This window comes from Xenopus laevis, chromosome 1S (genome assembly GCF_017654675.1).
Source record: "Xenopus laevis strain J_2021 chromosome 1S, Xenopus_laevis_v10.1, whole genome shotgun sequence".
Taxonomy (NCBI): Eukaryota; Metazoa; Chordata; class Amphibia; order Anura; family Pipidae; genus Xenopus; species Xenopus laevis.
This window is the reverse complement of record NC_054372.1, coordinates 16,141,080-16,160,415: the sequence shown is the minus strand read 5'-3', so window position 1 is coordinate 16,160,415 and position 19,336 is coordinate 16,141,080. Positions and strand designations below refer to the sequence as shown.

At 40.5% G+C, this 19,336-nt stretch overlaps 1 protein-coding gene across 1 annotated transcript in view; it reads left to right on the top strand.

Annotated features, from left to right (window-relative positions):
• Positions 1 to 1,769: 1,769 nt before the first annotated feature.
• Positions 1,770 to 19,336, top strand: part of kiaa0232.S (KIAA0232 S homeolog) — a 39,317-nt gene continuing 21,750 nt past the window's right edge. The window contains exons 1-3 of the mRNA XM_041579393.1: positions 1,770 to 1,928; positions 12,186 to 12,665; positions 17,576 to 17,713. Coding sequence (XP_041435327.1) covers positions 12,438 to 12,665; positions 17,576 to 17,713 — 366 coding nt within the window. The 5' untranslated portion in view covers positions 1,770 to 1,928; positions 12,186 to 12,437. The remainder of the gene's footprint in view (positions 1,929 to 12,185; positions 12,666 to 17,575; positions 17,714 to 19,336) is intronic.

The following is a 19,336-nucleotide window of genomic DNA, read 5'->3' as shown; positions in this document are numbered from 1 at the left end:
TAGGTTTAAAAATACTGGGGATGCGCAGGAGATACAATATTTTTTTAAAACTTCCCATGCGCCTAACCCCTTTGCTTCAGTACCGATGATGAAAACTGGCACGAGTAAAGGCGCGGGGACAGGGGTGACGAACGGCAGTGGGCCTAGGGGCGCCCGGTTGGTAAATCCGGCCCTGGGGGTAGGCAGAGTAGGCACATTATATGGTGCAAAACGGGGGGGGGGCGCCAGGCACATACCTTCTCTGCCTGCTGTACCCAGTCCCCATCTCTGAGCTCTGGCCGGCGTCTATTCACGCGTGTGCGGTGCGTGTCTATTCACACATGAGTGCGTTATGAGTGCTGCAACAGGCCAGGTTGCATAGGGCGCCTGGCCCACCGATGTATATTATTGACATGGCCAGGATGTTTTTAACCCCCTTTAAGCAAAATTTGTCCATTGGCCCTTTACGTCATGATACAATGAACTTTTGCAAATAATTTAAGATAAAAATAAAGAAAACCATATTTACAGTCATTTTGTCCACGTGAGTTTAGTTGGAATCATTCCTTAGATCAGGGGTCCCCCAACCTTTTTTTACTGTGAGCAACATTCAGATGTTAAAATAGTTGGGGAGTCATATAAAATGTTCCTGGGGGTGCCAAGTAAATGTGATTGGCCTACAGGAGGTTCTGTTTGGCAGTACGCCTGCTTTTATGCAACTTGTCTCTAAGCCTGTTTTATTCACTTTGACAGTCAAAGTGTTTTTGAAATAAAATATGCAGCTCATAATGGAAACTGCACAGGAAAATTTGATTTTTATGTGATATTCCTTTAAGACTTTCTTGCATTCCCCTATGATGGTTAGTATTACAGGCAGATTTCCTGAAGCTTGGAAAAAAATATATCCTTTTTTTTGTCAGGCAAATTTTTTTTTTATTTCTCTTATTTTTTGAAAAAAGGAGCAGACATACTTTTTAATTTTAAACCCAGAAATTTTCACCTGGCAGGAAAAAAATTAGGGATTCACCGAATTCACTATTTGGGATTCGGCTGAATCCACGGTGAAAGATTCGGCCGAGTACCGAATCCTGTGCAAATTAGGGGCAGGAAAAGAAAAAGTGGAAAAAAAGTCTTTGTGATGAAAAATCACCTGATTTCCCTACGCACCCCTAATTTACATATGCAAATTAGGATTCCGATTGGGTTCGGCCAGGCACAAGGATTTGGCCGAATCCGAATCCTGCTGAAAAAGGCCGAATCCTAAACCGAATCCTGGATTCAGTGCATCCCTAAAAGAAATTCTTGAAAGAGTTTTTGAACAAAGATTTTAATGCGAAGTTTGAAAATCATCAAGTAGTCATGTTTTTTTTGCCACTTCCAAGACAGCAGCCAGTTTGAGCTGAAAAACTGTGAGGTGAACCCAAAAAAAAGATACTTTCACGCAAGAAAAAAGTTCTCGTGCGGACGTGCCAGATTAGCGCCTCACTCAAAAGTGGTTATTATCACGTGACAGCAGTGTCCACAGTGCCGAAAACGCACGTACCACCACCAGTATAGCAGCCTCGTTTTATAGGGTTGAAGCCAGCCCTGCGGGCTGCGGAGCAATACAAGCCCATTTCGGCTTTCCTTATGTAACGGCTGGCTGTGCTGCGTCTTGTAACCATGGGAGCGCTGAAAGTTCGCGCGCGCGCGATAAGAATATACGAATCCCTCCGCGCGCCCTCTAGCCGCCTTTGCTCTAAGACTTCCCGCCTCATCCGGGCGTCTGCGCAATGACGTAGAGAAGGTTGACGTCAGTGTCACAGAAAGGGGGCGTGTTCGGCTCGTTGTTTTCCGTCACTCCCGGGGCTGGGCTGCAGTAAACAGGAGGGAGACAAGCGGGAGAGGCCGGGAACGAGGAAATCTCCTCCGTGCTTCCAGCGCCGCTATTTTCCCCCTTAATCTGGCAGGTAAGACTTTTCGGTGGGACATTGGGTGCCGGGAGCTCATTGGTCTGATGCTGCGGTCATTACTTTAGTGGCGGTCTTTATAGAGAGCTGGTCATAGTATCTGTGTAGAGAGGCAGCCCCCTAGTCGGGCCCCGGTGTAGGTTGGCCATTCTCATGTCGTTCGGATTATGTCAGGAGGATGGCTGTGAGTTGTAGTTACACAGTCCAGGCTTGTGCCATTATGTCTCTGTGACTTGGTTTTGTTATTTAGAGGATGGGCCGGTGTGTTCTCATAGACTGGGCCGGTGTGTTCTCATAGACTGGGCCGGTGTGTTCTCATAGACTGGGCCGCCGTTACAAACATTTTGGCCCTCTGGCTCTTTGTACGGGAAGGATTTTGGTGGAGGCCCCTGATATTAAAGGAACAGTAACACAAACAAATGAGTGTCCTAAAGTAATAGTAATATAATGTACTGTTGTGCTGCACTAGTAAAACTGGTGTGTTTGCTTCAGAAACTCTACTATAGTTTATATAATACACAAAAGCCATGAATAACTTGTAAATTATATCCTTATAAACGGTGAGTAGTGATGTCATCAGTTATAAACTGAGTTCTGATGTCATTTCTGTCACATGACTCTCTAAAATTTGTGTATTATAATAAATAAAGTACCCCCTCTTGTAAAATATAAGGATATTAGAAGTTACCTCGGAGTTCCATGACCTGTATAAAAACACTCGGCCTTGTGTTTTTATCTGGTCATGAAACTCCTTGGTAACTTATAATATCCTTATATTTTACAATAGGGGGTACTTTATTCACGATATATATAAACAAGCTGCTGTGTAGCTTTTAGTGATGTGTGGGCCGAGCCGATAACCGCGGATTTACTGCTCCTCGCGGGCAGGTGCGGGTTGAACTCTTCTCCTGCTCTCCCCGCCCGCCACCTTCAAATGCCGGCTTCCAGGTTCCGGTTTTATAGTCTTGCGTCTGGTCGACACGCCCCTTTTGTGATGTCATTGGCGGGCGGCTCTGTAAAAGGACCCCGGAAGCGCGGGTTGGAGCAGTACAGGTCAGGAAAACCCTAACCCGCACATCGCTAGTAGCCATGGGGGCAGCCATTCAAGCACAGGATGCACAGTAGATAACAGATAAGTACTACTATAGTTTATATAAACAAGCTGCTGTGTAGCCATGGGGCAGCCATTCAAGCACAGGATACACAGTAGATAACAGATAAGTACTACTATAGTTTATATAAACAAGCTGCTGTGTAGCCATGGGGCAGCCATTCAAGCACAGGATACACAGTAGATAACAGATAAGTACTACTATAGTTTATATAAACAAGCTGCTGTGTAGCCATGGGGGCAGCCATTCAAGCACAGGACACACAGTAGATAACAGATAAGTACTACTATAGTTTATATAAACAAGCTGCTGTGTAGCCATGGGGCAGCCATTCAAGCACAGGATACACAGTAGATAACAGATAAGTACTACTATAGTTTATATAAACAAGCTGCTGTGTAGCCATGGGGGCAGCCATTCAAAGCTGAAAAAGGAGAAAAGGCACAGAATACACAGAAGTTAACAGATAAGTGCTATAGTATACAATGGGATTCAGTTTTAACAGTACTTATCTGTTATCTACTGTGTATCCTGTGCTTGAATGGCTGCCCCCATGGCTACACAGCAGCTTGTTTATATAAACTATAGTAGTACTTATCTGTTATCTACTGTGTATCCTATACTTGAATTGCTGCCCCTATGGCTACACAGTGAACTATCAGTGAAAAATGATCAACATTAGCTAAACTTTTGATGTACATTAATATTTTCAACAATTTTTTTGTGGCCGTTTCACTTTAATTACTGTGGCATTTCAATGCGTGTTGATACAACTGGACAACATCTGTATGTTTCTGTAAAATGAAATTTGCCCCTTATAAACAAGGTTAAAAAGGTTTTACCCCACCTCATAGGGTATATTTGGACTCCCATATATCCCTTTCATTGACCACTCTGCTATTGGGCATATCCCAGCATACAGCCCCGTTGATGATGTTGGACTGCAACTCCCAGTACCCTGGGCAGACATAAGCATAGAGCAGAATGGCATCTGGTTGGAGGAAGCTGCAGGTCACATTAGAAAGGACATATATTGTGTGTGTGTTGGAAATATACAGTTGATACCCATAAGTGTTGTCTGAACTTCAGCCTCAAACTGCAAGTCTGGGTGAGATAACTGAGGCTTGAGCACCCTCAGTCGTCTTTCTCTATTGCCAGTGGGCACAGACAATGCTGGCTGCTTACAATACCTTACAGGCTGAAGGGGCTAGCTACTATTTTTGCCCTTGCGTGTTCATCTTAAGGGTTTCATTCTATAATGGGGGTGGGTTGAGCACTGAATTTTGTAATTCTTGCAGTGTACCCCCCTCATCGCTTAAAACCTGTAGTTGGAAAGGCAGTGTATCCAAACAGGTGTAGGGTCATTGGTGTTGTGGAAGATGGGAAATGTCACTGCTAACATGAAGGAGTTATTCCTGACTTAAAAATGAGTATATAAGTGCATACAAATGATTTATTTAGTGTTGCTTGTCTTTAAAGTGCCCACTATTATTATTTATTATGTATCTGATTTATGCTAACATAAACACAGCTCTAAGGGCAGAGACACGAGGGCAGAGACACGAGGGCACAAATCTCCTCTTCTTCGGGGCGACTTATCTCCCTGAACTGCCTCCCATCGGCTAGAATGTAAATCGGTTGCGGGATGGCACTCTGAGCACTTTGTTTTCCAAAGATTCCTCGTGAGGCAACTTCAGTATTGCCTCCCCGCCAGTGATTTACGTTTTAGGGAAGATCAGTTGCCCGAAGAAGAAGAGATTTGTCGCCAGGCGGCTAATCTCCCCAAATGTGACCCTGTTTCTGTCCTAATAGATGCATGTCATACAGGTTTTATGTATAAACCAGTCCATCTTTGCATATTTACATTTTAGTGTGAGCTGCCATTTATCCTACCTTGTCTAAGATTTTAACTCCCCCCCACAACCTACAGTTGTTTATGTAGAACGGCTAAGCAAGCAGGGCCTCATTCACTGGTGTCTGTATGTCTGCTACTGCTCTGTGGCCTGTAGTGTAACACTGCTGAATATATTTGTGTCCTCCAAGTACTATCCCCACTAATGTATAAAATTCAAATGGGAAACTATATACATACAGTTCAGTTAGGGCAGAGACACATGCTCAGATCCGGGAGATTAGTCAAATCTCCTCTTCTTTGGGTGACTATTCTACCAGAACTGCTGGCATGTAAATCACCGGTGTGAATGGCAATCAGTGCGATTTATTTTCCCTCATGGGGAAACTTTGGGCGACTTCGCTCAGAGTGCCATCCCGCCGGTGAATGAGACTCTTTCTGGCGGGGAGGCAGTTCGGGGGAGATCAGTCGCCCCAAAGAATAGGCGATGTCGCCGGGTGACGAATCTCCCCGAATCTTCTCGTCTGTCTCTGTCCTTAGAAGCCCTATAGTTTTAATAGTGGGAGTCTGGCTGGTTTCTCAGGGCAGTGGGAGTGGGAGCTCAGTATTTTTGATTATCTAAAGGATTTAATGGGGAGCTGTAATCTTACATTATCCCTCAATAGCGTTCCCAGGATAACAGGCCCTTTATTTTTATAGGCTCATATACATTCCCCTATTTAGTACCCCTGCAAACCCAATCACTTTTGTATAAATGTCCACTTGTTATGTATAGTGATAGTGATCAGAGTCGGGTTTTTCATCCAATCTATACCACAAGGAATATGCAGTGACTATACTATACATTAGCTATATGATCAGTATTCCCTGATACAGTGCTGACTAGAGAGACCCAGATAATGATGTTATTGCATAACATAGTGATGGAAATAAAAAATAGATCATGTGAATTATGGTTATAGGCACAAAAATAGTACCTTTATATTAGGTACAATCAGGCACAATTATTGCACTTGGCTTGAAAGTGTATACTGATATTTGTTTTGTATTTTGTAAATATATATATAACAATAAATACGACTGACTATTAAATGATTAATTTGCTGCTGATGCCTAGCCATTTAGCCTGTATTTATCCCAGTATCCATCAGCTTTCTTTGTGGGTGGGTGTCATCCTCCCCCTTCTATTACACAATTGCATTGCGTGTGTGACTGTGTTATTGCTCTGGGCACTTTCATATCCCTCTGTCCCTGGCTCCATGTTTCTATCCCCCCTCCCCCCCCTGCACTGTACATTCTTCAGCGCTGCTTTCTCTCTGCTCCACCATTGTAGTCGTGTGTATTGTGCCAGTGCATGATCTCTGTTGTACAGTAACACTCAAGCACAGTACTCCCCCCCCCCCTTCCCTACGGATCTTCTCGCATACATGTCCCGCCAGTTTCAGCAACTACTTTGCATTAGACCTTGTGCTGCCGTAAAAAAATGGCAGTTGTAGTTACACAAACCGGACGTCCCTTCTCTTTGATCATTTCAGCTAAGAAGTCATCTTGTATTATGGGAATTGTAATTTTTTTTCCCCTAAATTGTCGCTGTCCCGTAGTCAAGCAAATGTCCAGGTTTGACAAATTGATGAAACCTGTGTAAACTGCCTGCTCATGTAATGATACTTTTATTACTTTTTAGTAGAGAAACTAAGTAGCACAATATTAAATGATCCTGTTTCTGTGCCACTCGTGTTTCGGTGCTGTTGTAGTCTTGTGATTGCATTTCTATCTCTGGGGCCGATCATTAGCGCCAACTGTCAGTTCTGCATTTTCGGTGTGTGTGACAGTCATGTGACCTCTCTTGTTAGCAGAGCTGATGCAAGCAGTCAGCAGTGTGGGCTGGGCTCATGTAAATCTCTCCTCCCATGCCCCCTTGTGGCCCTCGGTGTGTCATCATTAGCCAGCAATCAACACCCTCCTCCCATCCTTGCGGTGCATGGGGGGGAGGGATCCGCAGTCGGAATGTGATCAGACATTTTGTGTGTTTTCCCCCTGGCAGGCGGAGTTCATTTGAGGTGAGGTGCTCAGGGGGGGAGGCTTCAGGGGGCACAATAGGGGGTTTAGAGTTGTGTCTTGCAAGACGGCTTTGTCTGAATCAAACTGAATGTGCAATGTGCATGTTGCCTCCGAAAGTAAAGTACTTAAAGAGGTTGTTCACCTTTAAATTAACTGTTAGTATGATGCAGAGAGTGATATTCTAAAATCATTTGCAATTAGTTTTCATTTTTTATAATTTCTATTTATCTTTTTATTCACTAGCTCTCAAGTTTGCAATTTCAGTAATCTGGCTGCTAGGATCCATATTACCCTAGTAATTATGCCTTGATTTGAGTAAGAGACTGGAATAGGAGAGGGCCTGAATAGAAAGATGAGTAATAAAAATAGCAATAGCCAAACATTTGTAGCCTTACAGAGCATTTGATTTTAGATGAGGTCAGTGACCCCCGTTTAAAAGCTGGAAAGAGTCGGAACAAGATCAATAATTCAAATAACTATACAAAATAAATAATGAAGACCAATTTAAAAGTAGCTTAGAATTAGCAATTCTATAACATACTAAAGGTTAACTTAAAGGTGAATCACCCCTTTAATAGAGGCACCTACATTTGCAAAGATATTGTTACCTGGGTGGGTGGAGTAGAATATAGAGGGTGCCGGAGGGTGATAAATGTTTGGCGATTTTTTTCTGATTTGCTGTAGAATCGGTAACTGAGGACAATACTATTGGGTTATTGAAATAAAGTGTCAGTTTTTGGTTACTTTTTTTTACTCTGGAAGTTTCATTTTGTAAGTATTACTCATATGGGTGATTGCTGAGATGTGACTGACAGTGTGTCCCATTGTAAGAGGGAAACCATATAAATCCATACTCTGTGGAAAACGCTTGTACAGATATGGGATCTGTTATCCGGAATGCTCGGGACCTGGGGTTTTCCAGATAATGGATCTTTCTGTAATTTGGATCTTCATACCTTAAGTCTACTAGAAAATCATATAAACATTAAATAAACCCAATAGGCTGGTTTTGCTCCCAATAAGGATTAATTATATCTTAGTTGGGATCAAGTACAAGCTACTGTTTTATTACAGGAAATTCTTTTTAAAAAAATTTAATTATTTGGATAAAATGGAGTGCTGTAATTCTGAGCTTTCTGGATAACTGGTTTCCGGATAACGGACCCCATACATGTACTCTTATTTGAAGTAATGAAACTGTATTAAGTTGTATCCATAGAGGTTTTGTTGTTTTCTTTGTGGAACCCGTGTTTTTTGTTTTATTGTTTTTGGCTGGCTTTATGCCTGCTACGACTTTTGCACATCAACGCTATGCGTGCCCATTTATTACACCTATGAAGTTAAAGGAACAGTAACAGCAAAAAATAAGTGTTTTAAGGTAATGAAAAATGCCCTGCACTGGTAAAACTGATCTGTTTGCTTCAGAAACACTACTATAGTTCATATAAACAAGCTGCTGTGTAGCAATGGCGGAAATTTACAAAAGGCTATATGGTTAAATAGTGGATAACTGATAACGCCATTATGTTCTACAGAGCTTATCCGCTATCTGTTGTGTAACCTGAGCCTTTCTCCTTTAAATGGCTGCCCCCATGGCTACACGGCAGCTTGTTTATATAAACTATAGTAGTACTTATCTGTTATCTGCTGTGTATCCAGTGTTTGAATGGCTGCCCCCATGGCTACACAGCAGCTTGTTTATATAAACTATAGTAGTACTTATCTGTGATCTACTGTGTATCCTGTGTTTGAATGGCTGCCCCCATGGCTACACAGCAGCTTGTTTATATAAACTATAGTAGTACTTATCTGTTATCTACTGTGTATCCTGTGCTTGAATGGCTGCCCCCATGGCTACACAGCAGCTTGTTTATATAAACTATAGTAGAGTCTTTGAAGCAAATACACCAATTTTACCAGTGCAGGGCAACACTGAATTATATTTGTATTTGTTTAAAACACTTATTTTTTTTTATGTTACTGTTCCTTTAACTTTGTTTATATTGCTGGTGTGCTTTCTGCTGAAATGGAACATATATGAAAGTTCTCTAATTTAAATCTAAATATTTATCTCCAATGTTGGTAAACATAATGAGCTCTGCATATAAGCATACCTACATATATTTATATAGTGCTAGCTATTAAGCATGTGGGTGGATTGGTCCCTTATAAGATCAGGTTCATTAACTTGGCTGGTAATAATAATTGAACCACAAAATTCCCCTTTTAAATGCACAGCAGACAATTCCTACACATTTTAATTTATTTTTATGAATTTAAATAGGACCATTAACATCAATTTTTAAAAAAAAAAAAATGTAATATACCAAGAAAAAACCCCACGAGACGAATTAAACTTTAAAATTGCACAGCCTTTATTAAGAAATAACTTGCAGAAACTGCGCTTGCGCTCCTCTTCAGAAAAGGCGATCCATCGAGCGGCGCTTGATTTATCCTCCCTGCCTTCCTTATAGGCAGGTCTGTACTGAGAATTAAAATAGGCCCTGGCATTTCAGGTACACACAGGCCCAATCAGCCCACACAGAGGCCCAAACAGCCCACTAAATAGTGACTTTCTATGGCACCTTATAGCAGCCCCTCTGGCATTTGCTAGGACCCACAGATTGCCAGTCTGGGCCTGCTTATAGGAGATAGCCAGGGAGGAGAAATCGAGCGCCGCACGATTGATCGTCGACGTGTAGCCTTTTCTGAAGAGGAGTTTCGGTAAGTTACTTCTTAATAAAGGCTGTGCGATTTTTAAAGTTTAATTAGCCTTGGTGCTTTTTTTTTTTTTTTTTCATGGTATACTAAAATATTTTTTTAAAAAAAATTTGTTACTGGTCCTTTTAATGGAGCTGTCTCTTGCTGAAATCTTCTAGTAGGTCTTGATCTGCCTTTTGGGCACTCTAGCAGTAGTTGTGTGTTTGTACAGACAGACTGAGGGGACAAAGCAAGGGACACAATAAACGGAGTTACTGTGTACAAGCAGCAGTTCACAAGCACTCCCAATGCCTTCATACTGCCTGAGCCATTGTCCAGACGTCTAGTGCTCAACTGCTATTGTGCTTGGAACAATAACAAAGTGATTACAACATGGTTAATACAATCTATTAACCCAACAAAATCACCTATAATCTTTAATTAGTAAAAGGAAACGAGGATTTTAAAAGTCCTTTTATTTAGTCTGTGCAGTGTTATTTGTAGCATAAATGGATACTGAAACCAATTTAGATTAAGCTTGTAAGATGTTTTTGTTTTTCCTCTGTCTGGCATGTGCCCAATGAAGAACATACAAATCTGTGCAAATTCTAATATCTGAATGTTGATGGTGTTATTAGTCAATCGGAACAGGAAGAGGCTGCAGTAGTGGTCTTTTATCGGGGGAGTCTCCACTTTTGTTGTGAACTGGATAGAAAGATTTCTTCAAATGCTTTGCGACTTGATTTTTTGCAACATTTTCTGGGACATGTCTGTATCATCAAAAACTTGACCATCTCTCTCTCTGATGGCTGACAAAGTTTTCGCTAACGTTAATTCGTCCGCACAAGCATTTTATTGCGATCTTTCACTAGCGTTCATTTCTGCCAAGTGAAACTTCGTTAGTACTCGTACTCTTAGGTCAATTTGAATAGGGCAGGTACATATAGATCATCTATATGTCTTTATTAGAGATGTTGGTGCAAATGCTTGAAGTGGCCACTTATTATTACAAATGTCCAAGGAAGCAAAATAAAGACAAAAGAGATCCTCTAATGTCCTAGACATGAGCCCAGCCTATAACAAATGTGACATGCCCCTCAAATTGGTTAAAAAAAATTAGGGATGCACCGAATCCACTATTTTGGATTTGGACGAACCCCCGAATCCTTCGTGAAAGATTCGGCCGAATACTGAACCGAATCTGCATATGCAAATTAGGGGTGGGACGGGGAAAACATTTTTTACTTCCGAGTAATCACACTATTTCCCTCCCCGCCCCTAATTTGCAAATTCGGTTCGGCCTAGCAGAAGGATTCCGCCAAATCCGAATCCCGTTGAAAAAGGCAGAATCCTGAACCTAATCCTGGATTTGGTGTATCCCTAAAAAAAAAAAAAAAAAAATGAAAACAAATCTTTCATTGTTCAATCTTTTGAAGACAATCCCACTTTAAAATATGAAAAAACGCCACTGTTTTTTAGAACTAGAACTTTTATGATATGATTTTACTGACATAAGATCGAAGATCAGTTCGCCAGGTCTAAGATGGAGAAGGAAACTCTGGTGAAAGAAGTAACGTTCTGTAAAATTCGCTCTTTAGTGAATTTCTTTTTTACTTTGAAGGTAATGGCATACCTCTTTATCTGTCACCGTATGTGTCAGGCAGGGTTTTTTTTTTTTTTTCTTCTGTTGGATGTCCGCAATGAACAAAACTCCCTGTATGCGATAGCCCTTAAAGCAGGGGTGCCCAAAAGGTAGATTGGGATCTACCAGTAGACCTTTAGCTGGTGATCAGTAGATCTCAAGCCATTGTCAACAAACAGCTTTCTTAAATCACCCTCCTATTTCATGCTTTTTATTCAGATATTTAGTATGTTAAGGTTACATAAAAAATAGATGTTTGTTAAATATATAGTGAATAAAGTACCCCCCTCTTGTTAAATATAAGGATATTATAAGTTACCGAGGAGTTTCATGACCATATAAAAACACGAGGCCGAAGGCAGAGTGTTTTTATACAGGTCATGGAACTCCGAGGTAACTTCTAATATCCTCATATTTTGCAACTGGGGCTACTTTATTTATTATAATACACAAATTTCAGTGAGTCATGTGACAGAAATGACATCAGAACTCACCGTTTATAACTGATGACATCAGAACTCACCGTTTATAAGGATATAATTTACAAGATATTCATGGCTTTTGTGTATTATAACAATATAAATTTTCCCATTAGTCAGTATTTAAGTAATATTTCCCATGTAACTGAATGCTAATGCTTTTATGGCTGTAGATCATAATGGGACAACATCACTTAAAGTAGAACTCACATTAGTAAAGTATGGAATTTTATTTTTTATTTTGTACAGCCTATCTATTTACACAGTTTGTTTTTATACTGAGCTGTTCCTTTAAGAGGTTTTAGTAGGAGTTATCTTTCATTTATGCTATAGCATGAGTTATAGCATGAGTTAGATTTTTTTTTTTTTTTTTTTTTGTATTTTTTACATTGTAAGTTCTTTGTTTTTCAGATCCTGCCTTTGAGGTAATCCTCCCATCAATGTGAAATCACAAAGCAAAACACATCTCCATGTGTCTCCTCATAAAATGTGTTCTAATGATGCCCGAGGAATAAGTCTCTTGACTAAATGGCATTGAGTATAAATGATCTTCCTGAAATCCAAGCATTTTGCCACATTGCTGGAATGAAGATCCCCTCCACCTTCTAAAGAACATCCTAAAGAAAATGCTTCTTTTGTTAAGAATGCCTACTACTTAGATTCATGCGCCCAATCTGTACAGCTGTGGATGGTTTACCATCAGAAGGCACCACAAGCTTGTTTTCCCGCCCTTTTTCTGTATTTGAAATGTCGATGCTTCGTGCTTTAGATCCCGTCCAGACCTGGCTGGGCCAAGAGTTAGAAAAATGTGGTATTGATGCCATGATCTACACTAGATATGTCTTAAGCCTTCTACTGCACGACAGTTATGACTACGACCTTCAGGAACAGGTATAGTTTGTCGACTGACTTTATCAATACTTACACGCACTGCTAATTTAAAGGGTTAACTATCGCAAAAATTAAAATTTAATATAAGCTTCCTTACACTGAAGTATGACATTTTCTAAATGCAATCAATTAAAGTTCTGCATCATTTCTGAAATAATCGAGTTTATATTCACTATCCCTCTCTCAGCATCTATTTCTCTTCTTTCTGTCTTCATGCAGGAGTTGGGTGTCAGTTATTAATTGACAGTTAGAGCCAATATATCTTATAGGGGGGCTTCCTTTCTTAGCAGATGTATTAGAGCTCACTCAACTTATTCCAGTACAAACAAAATCTAACAAAATAACTGACTTTTGCACAAATCCTGCATGTAGAGAGACATGATGTCTGGTGATTTCAATAGTGAGCTTTACTACAACTTCTAGGCAAAATGAGCCCCCCTAGATTTGGATCATTCATCTGACACCCAAATCCTGCATGAAGACAGAATGAAGAGAAACAGATGCTGAGAGAGGGATAGTGAAGATAAACTTGATTATTTCAGAAACGTCACAGAATATTTAATTGATTGTATTTAGGACGTTTCTTATTTCAGTATGATGAAGCTTTTATTACATTTTCATTTTCGCAATTGTTCCCATTTAAGATAAACTTAAAATACGGCAAAGGTGTCAGAAGTCTGACATGAGCCAGTGGAGCTACTAAACAATGTGCCTCATATCATGTCCATGTAAATTTCCCAGACCTCATGTAATATCCACCAGCTGTATTACTTGGGTAATAAACCACTTGAAATCACTGCATATGGCATTGCCCTTATCCTTTAGCCAGTTGTACATCAGAACATACCTTTGCATTTACACCAGTGCAGAGGTATTTGTATGATGTTTTGTCACCCAAGCTGGGAAAACGCGTTTTTTTTTTCTTCAAAACGCATCAGTTAATAGTGCTGCTCCAGCAGAATTCTGCATTGAAATCTGTTTCTCAAAAGAGCAAACAGATTTCTTTTACATTTAATTTTGAAATCTGACATAGGGCTAGACAAATTGTCGGTTTCCCAGCTGCCCCCAGTCATGTCACTTGTTCTCTGATAAACTTCAGTCACTCTTTACTGCTGTACTGCAAGTTGGAGTGATATCACCCCCTCCCCCCCAGCAGCCTAACAACAGAACAATGTGAAGGTAACCAAATAGCAACTCCATAACACAAGATAACGGCTGCCTGGTAAATCTAAGAACAGCACTCAATAGTAAAATCCAAGTCCCACTGCAACACATTCAGTTACATTGAGTAGGAGAAACAGCCTGCCAGAAAGCAGTTCCATCCTAAAATGCTGGTTCTTTCTGAAAGCACATGACCAGGCAAAATGACCTCACATGCCCCTACTGCAGTGATCCCCAACCAGTAGCTCGTGAGGAACATGTTGCTCTCCAACCCCTTGTATGTTGCTCCCAGTGGCCTCAAAGCAGGTGATTATTTATGAATTCCAGGCTTGGAGACACGTTTAGGTTGCATAAAAACCAGTTGTACTGCCAAACAGAGCCTCAATGTAGGTTGACAATCCACATAGGGGCTACTAAATGGCCAATCACAGCACTTATTTGGCACCCCAGTAACATTTTTCATGCTAGTGTTGCTCCCCAACTCCTTTTACTTCTGAATGTTGCTCATGGGTTGTAAAGGTTGGGGATCCCTGCCCTACTGTATATTACAACTATAAAATACAATTGTTGGTTCAGGAACAAAATTTTATATTGTAGAATAAATTATTTGCAGTGTAAACGGTGTAATTTAGAAATATGTACTACACCATAAAAATCACGACAGAATCTCTTTAACTAGGCAGATAAACATGAAGCAAAAGTCATAGTTCACTACAGAGCTAGCATGAAAACCCTCTCTAGCATTTATAGGCAGACACCACTCCTAGGCATAGATTCCTAAGCTTCAAAAGCAGAAATAGGAGATTGAGGATACTTCATAAAATAAAAAGAAATCATTTTATAGGAGGGGATTATTTGTCACAATCGGTTGGTGGATCTTTTGGGATATTTATATTGGATAAATACTGGATAGGAATATTAACATAAATGAATCCTTGGATCAGAAGCGGCTGTTTTGTACTTTGCTTGCGTTATTGTTTGGCAATGACTTTCTGCCCAGTGGAAATGAAATTGCTATAAAAGTCAAGAGGTTTATTTCTCTAATCAGAATTTTTTAACCTCTTTGTCCTGCTTTAACTCAGTGCTTGCCAATAGAGTTAATTTAGAAAGCAATTTCCATTCACATTAGTGTGTTGGCAGCAATAATAAACCATCAAATGCTGTTTGTGCCATTGTCCTCTAGTGGGGGTAGAATCACTCCTTTAGTCAATACAAATGTAATTAAGCCTTTGTTTTAGCTTGTGTTTTACCATTTTTAAATGGGGCGGACACCATGGACGTTAATTTAAAATTGCTGCTCTGAGAAGTTTTTGCAGATCTTCCCATTTTAAAGCTGGCCATAAATGTGCAAATTTTAGCCTCGTACATAGCAATCTTCCGATCTGCAACTAACCATTCATATTAAATAATGTAATAAAAGAACAAATCAGACGATGTTCTGGCAGTGACAGCAATTGTACGAAGGTTATATCCGACAGATAGTAATGTCAGTTCCCCTCTGATAAGACATTACATACAGAGATGTTATTGTTACCTGACAAATCTTATTTGTCTGATCGACTAACGACCGATCGCCATAGTATGAAAAAAGTCAGGATGATCCACACAAGGTCCAAAAACAGTACAAACCTTCGTAAAGTACTAGGGATGCACCTAATCCACTTTTTTGGATTCCGTTGAATCCCCAAATCCTTCACGAAAGATTCGGCCGAATACTGAACCGGATCCTAATTTGCATATGCAAATTAGTGGTGGGAAGGGGAAAACTTTAACTAGGGATTCAGTTTGGGATTTGGCCTTTTTCAGCAGGATTCAGCCGAATCCTTTTGCCCGGCCAACCTAATCCTAATTTACATATGGAAATTAGGGACTGGGAAGGAAATCGTGTGACTTTTTCTCACAAAACAAGGAAGTAAAAAATGTTTCCCCCCCCTTCCCACCCCTAATTTGCATATGCAAATTAGGATTCCGTCTGATATTCGGCTGAAACTTTCACAAAGGTTTCGTGGGTTCGGTTGAATCCAAAATAGTGGATTCGGTGCATCCCTATTTTTTATTTCCTTGCTTTTTGACAAAAAGTCATGCAATTTCCCTCTCCACCCCTAATTTGCATATGCAAATTAGGATTCGGATTTGTTCGGCCAGTCAGAAGGATTATTCCGAATCCTGCTGAAAAAGGCAGAATTCTGTCTGAATCCCGAACGAATCCTGGATTCTGTGCATTCCTAATTAGTATGACTATATCTTTGCGTCCATGACCAGCTTCAGGCTAAGGCCACACAAGATGAAACGCGGCCTCCGGAGAAATGCAACTGACAATCTATTCCCTCTCTGCTGCTGTCTTGATTATCTGCACCCGGAAGCATTGTCTCTGGTCAGATACAGTAGATATTGGCTGTGAAATGCAAACTCTTAAAGCGATGGTTCACCTTAAAGGGATCCTGTCATTGGAAAACATGTTTTTTTCAAAACGCATCAGTTAATAGTGCTGCTCCAGCAGAATTCTGTACTGAAATCCATTTCTCAAAAGAGCAAACAGATTTTTTTTATATTCAATTTTGAAATCTGACATGGGGCTAGACATATTGTCAGTTTCCCAGCTGCCCCTGGTCATGTGACTTGTGCCTGCACTTTAGGAGAGAAATGCTTTCTGGCAGGCAGCTGTTTTTCCTTCTCAATGTAACTGAATGTGTCTCAGTGGGACATGGGTTTTTACTATTGAGTGCTGTTCTTAGATCTACCAGGCAGCTGTTATCTTGTGTTAGGGAGCTGCTATCTGGTTACCTTCCCATTGTTCTTTTGTTTGGCTGCTGGGGGGGAAAAGGGAGGGGGTGATATCACTCCAACTTGCAGTACTGCAGTAAAGAGTGATTGAAGTTTATCAGAGCACAAGTCACATGACTTGGGGCAGCTGGGAAATTGGCAATATGTCTAGCCCCATGTCAGATTTCAAAATTGTATATAAAAAAATCTGTTTGCTCTTTTGAGAAATGGATTTCAGTGCAGAATTCTGCTGGAGCAGCACTATTAACTGATGCATTTTGAAAAAATTTTTTTTTGCCATGGCAGTATCCCATTAAAGTTAACTTTTAGTATGTTGTAGAATGGCCAATTCTAAGCAAACTTTTTTGGTTTAGTTTTTTGATTATTTACCTTCTTCAGACTCTTTCCATCTAAAAAGCAAATGCTCACTAAGGCTACAAATGTATTGTTATAGCTACATTTCATTACTCCTCTTCCTATTCAGACCTCTCATATTCCAGTCTCTTATTCAAATCAATGCATGGTTGCTAGGGTAATTTGGACCCTAGCAACCAGACTGCTAAAATTGCAAACTGAAGAGCTGTTGAATAAAAAGCCAAATAACTCCAAAACCACAAATAATAACAAATGAAAACCAATTGCAGAATGTCACTCGCTACATCTTACTAAAAGTTAACTGCAAGGTGAACAACCTTTGTGTTTTTTTTTTTTTGGCCAAAATCCTCCGGGTCTGGCTGCACCTGTGCGGAGACTATGCTTTCAGGTGCAGAAGAGCATCGGGAGATCGGATTTTCGGCCTGTTTCTCTCTGCAAGCTGAGCTCCACATTTGTGTTACCCTAGTCTTAGGCAGCTGCATGAACATTATACCACAAACCCTACTGTCATTTAACCCGTGTTTTGAGTTTCAGGGTCTTTTCTTAATCTTCTGAGAAGTTAAATTTTGTAAATATTTGTTATTGTTTCTACCTTTTTCTGCAAACTACAGGAAAATGACATCTTCTTGGGCTGGGAAAAGGGAGCTTGCAAGAAATGGGGAAAAGGCAAGAAAAAGAGCTCTGACCTCTCTTTGGAAGAAATGAAAAAACAAGCTGCAGTCCAGTGTTTGCTTTCAGCTTCTGATGAGGTATGCAAACATGTATTTTTGTTTTTTTAATTTGTTAGAAAACAAAACGTTTCTCTCCTCTGCCCGAGCCTTAAAGGAGAAACAAACCCTTTACCAAAAAAAAGTAACCCCTCGTTTAGAGTCCTGCAGCGGGTCGGTTACCCGCAAAAACCTGCGGTACCCTGCAGGTTGCGGGTAGAAGTTCCGGGTATAGACGCGGGTCTTCACAATAGCGATGTGGGTCGGTTAGCGGTCCAAGCGTGTAAGAATGTGGGTTGCGGGTATGGGTTCCAAAAAATGGACCGGCGCAGGACTCTGCCCCTCGGGGAGAGTCACAGCATTGGAGTTCCCTGCAGCCATCTTCCGGGTCTTAGGTAAGCCGGTCTCAGTCTCCGCTTACCGAAGACCCAGAAGATGGCTGCGGCTCTCATGCTGTGACTGCACCGTGGGGTATGATAAAAGTTGGAGCCATTTCCCCTGAGGGGCAGCTAGGCTGCGGGAGGGAGGGGGGGGTCTACGTGTGGTGGGGGTAGGGTTTTTTTTTATTTTTTATAAAGTGTTTTTCTCCTTTAAGGTGGCCATAGATGTTAACATTTTTAAAAGATGTTTTCGTTATCATAAGACCAAGCTCATCTTGAAACGATCGTGTAAATGTACGATTTGTTCACCAACTTAAAAAGACCATTTCAAGCGCTATAGTCTAGTTGTAGCCAGAAACTATGGTTAGCTGCCTGCTTGGCCCAGCAAACAATTGGACAAAGGATACATTTCACTGTGACTGCTGAAAATTTTCTAACCTGCCCTGATGAAAAATTTTAGTTACACAATAGTTCTCTGCCTACTTACCTCACGATAATTTGACGGATTCTCTGGATCGCACTAAAATTGGTCATTAAGGAGAGAAAAAAATCTTAACGTCTATGGTGACCTTTACAGTATTGTCCACAAAAAGAAAGGAAAAAAGACTTAACCACTTTATGTTACTGTTCCTTTAATGGTGCTGTCAGGAGAACTTTAGCATTCAACGCACCATTCCAGTCGCCTGTAAGTTTCTTATTGAGAAGGATGTGACTACATTAAATGTTGCTGGCAGCAATTTGTGGTCACGTTAAATGTGAATCCGTTCAACCCGATTTTAATGGGTGTGTGCCACTTGTATCAGCACTGGTCTGTTTACATACAAGCACTCCGGAAACACTGGTCACTTTATCTTTTTGTTGTCTTACCAAACACAAAGAAGCAGGGCCTACGGACACTACTGACTTAATGGGGCCTCATCATTTAAAGGAACAGTAACATCAAACAAATAAAAGAGGTTTTAAAGTAATACAAATATAATGCAGTGTTGCCCTGCACTGGGAAAACTGGTGTTTACCTTTTTAATATAATGACAGTACCTAAGATAATTTGCGTTCGCTCCACATTTTTATTTCTCTAACATGTAGCTGTCACATTTGAGTTGTATCTGCTGTCTGGCTGCTACGGCTTATATGTTTGCAGCAGTAATTAATTATAAATTAAAGCCTCAAAAGTCTATTTTTTTTTTTTTTGAGTTGCCAAGTGTCAGTGAGGCTGGCAATCAGACAGTAGTTGTGGCGAGAACCAGGATAAAATAATTTGAGTTAAAAGAAACTATGTAGAATT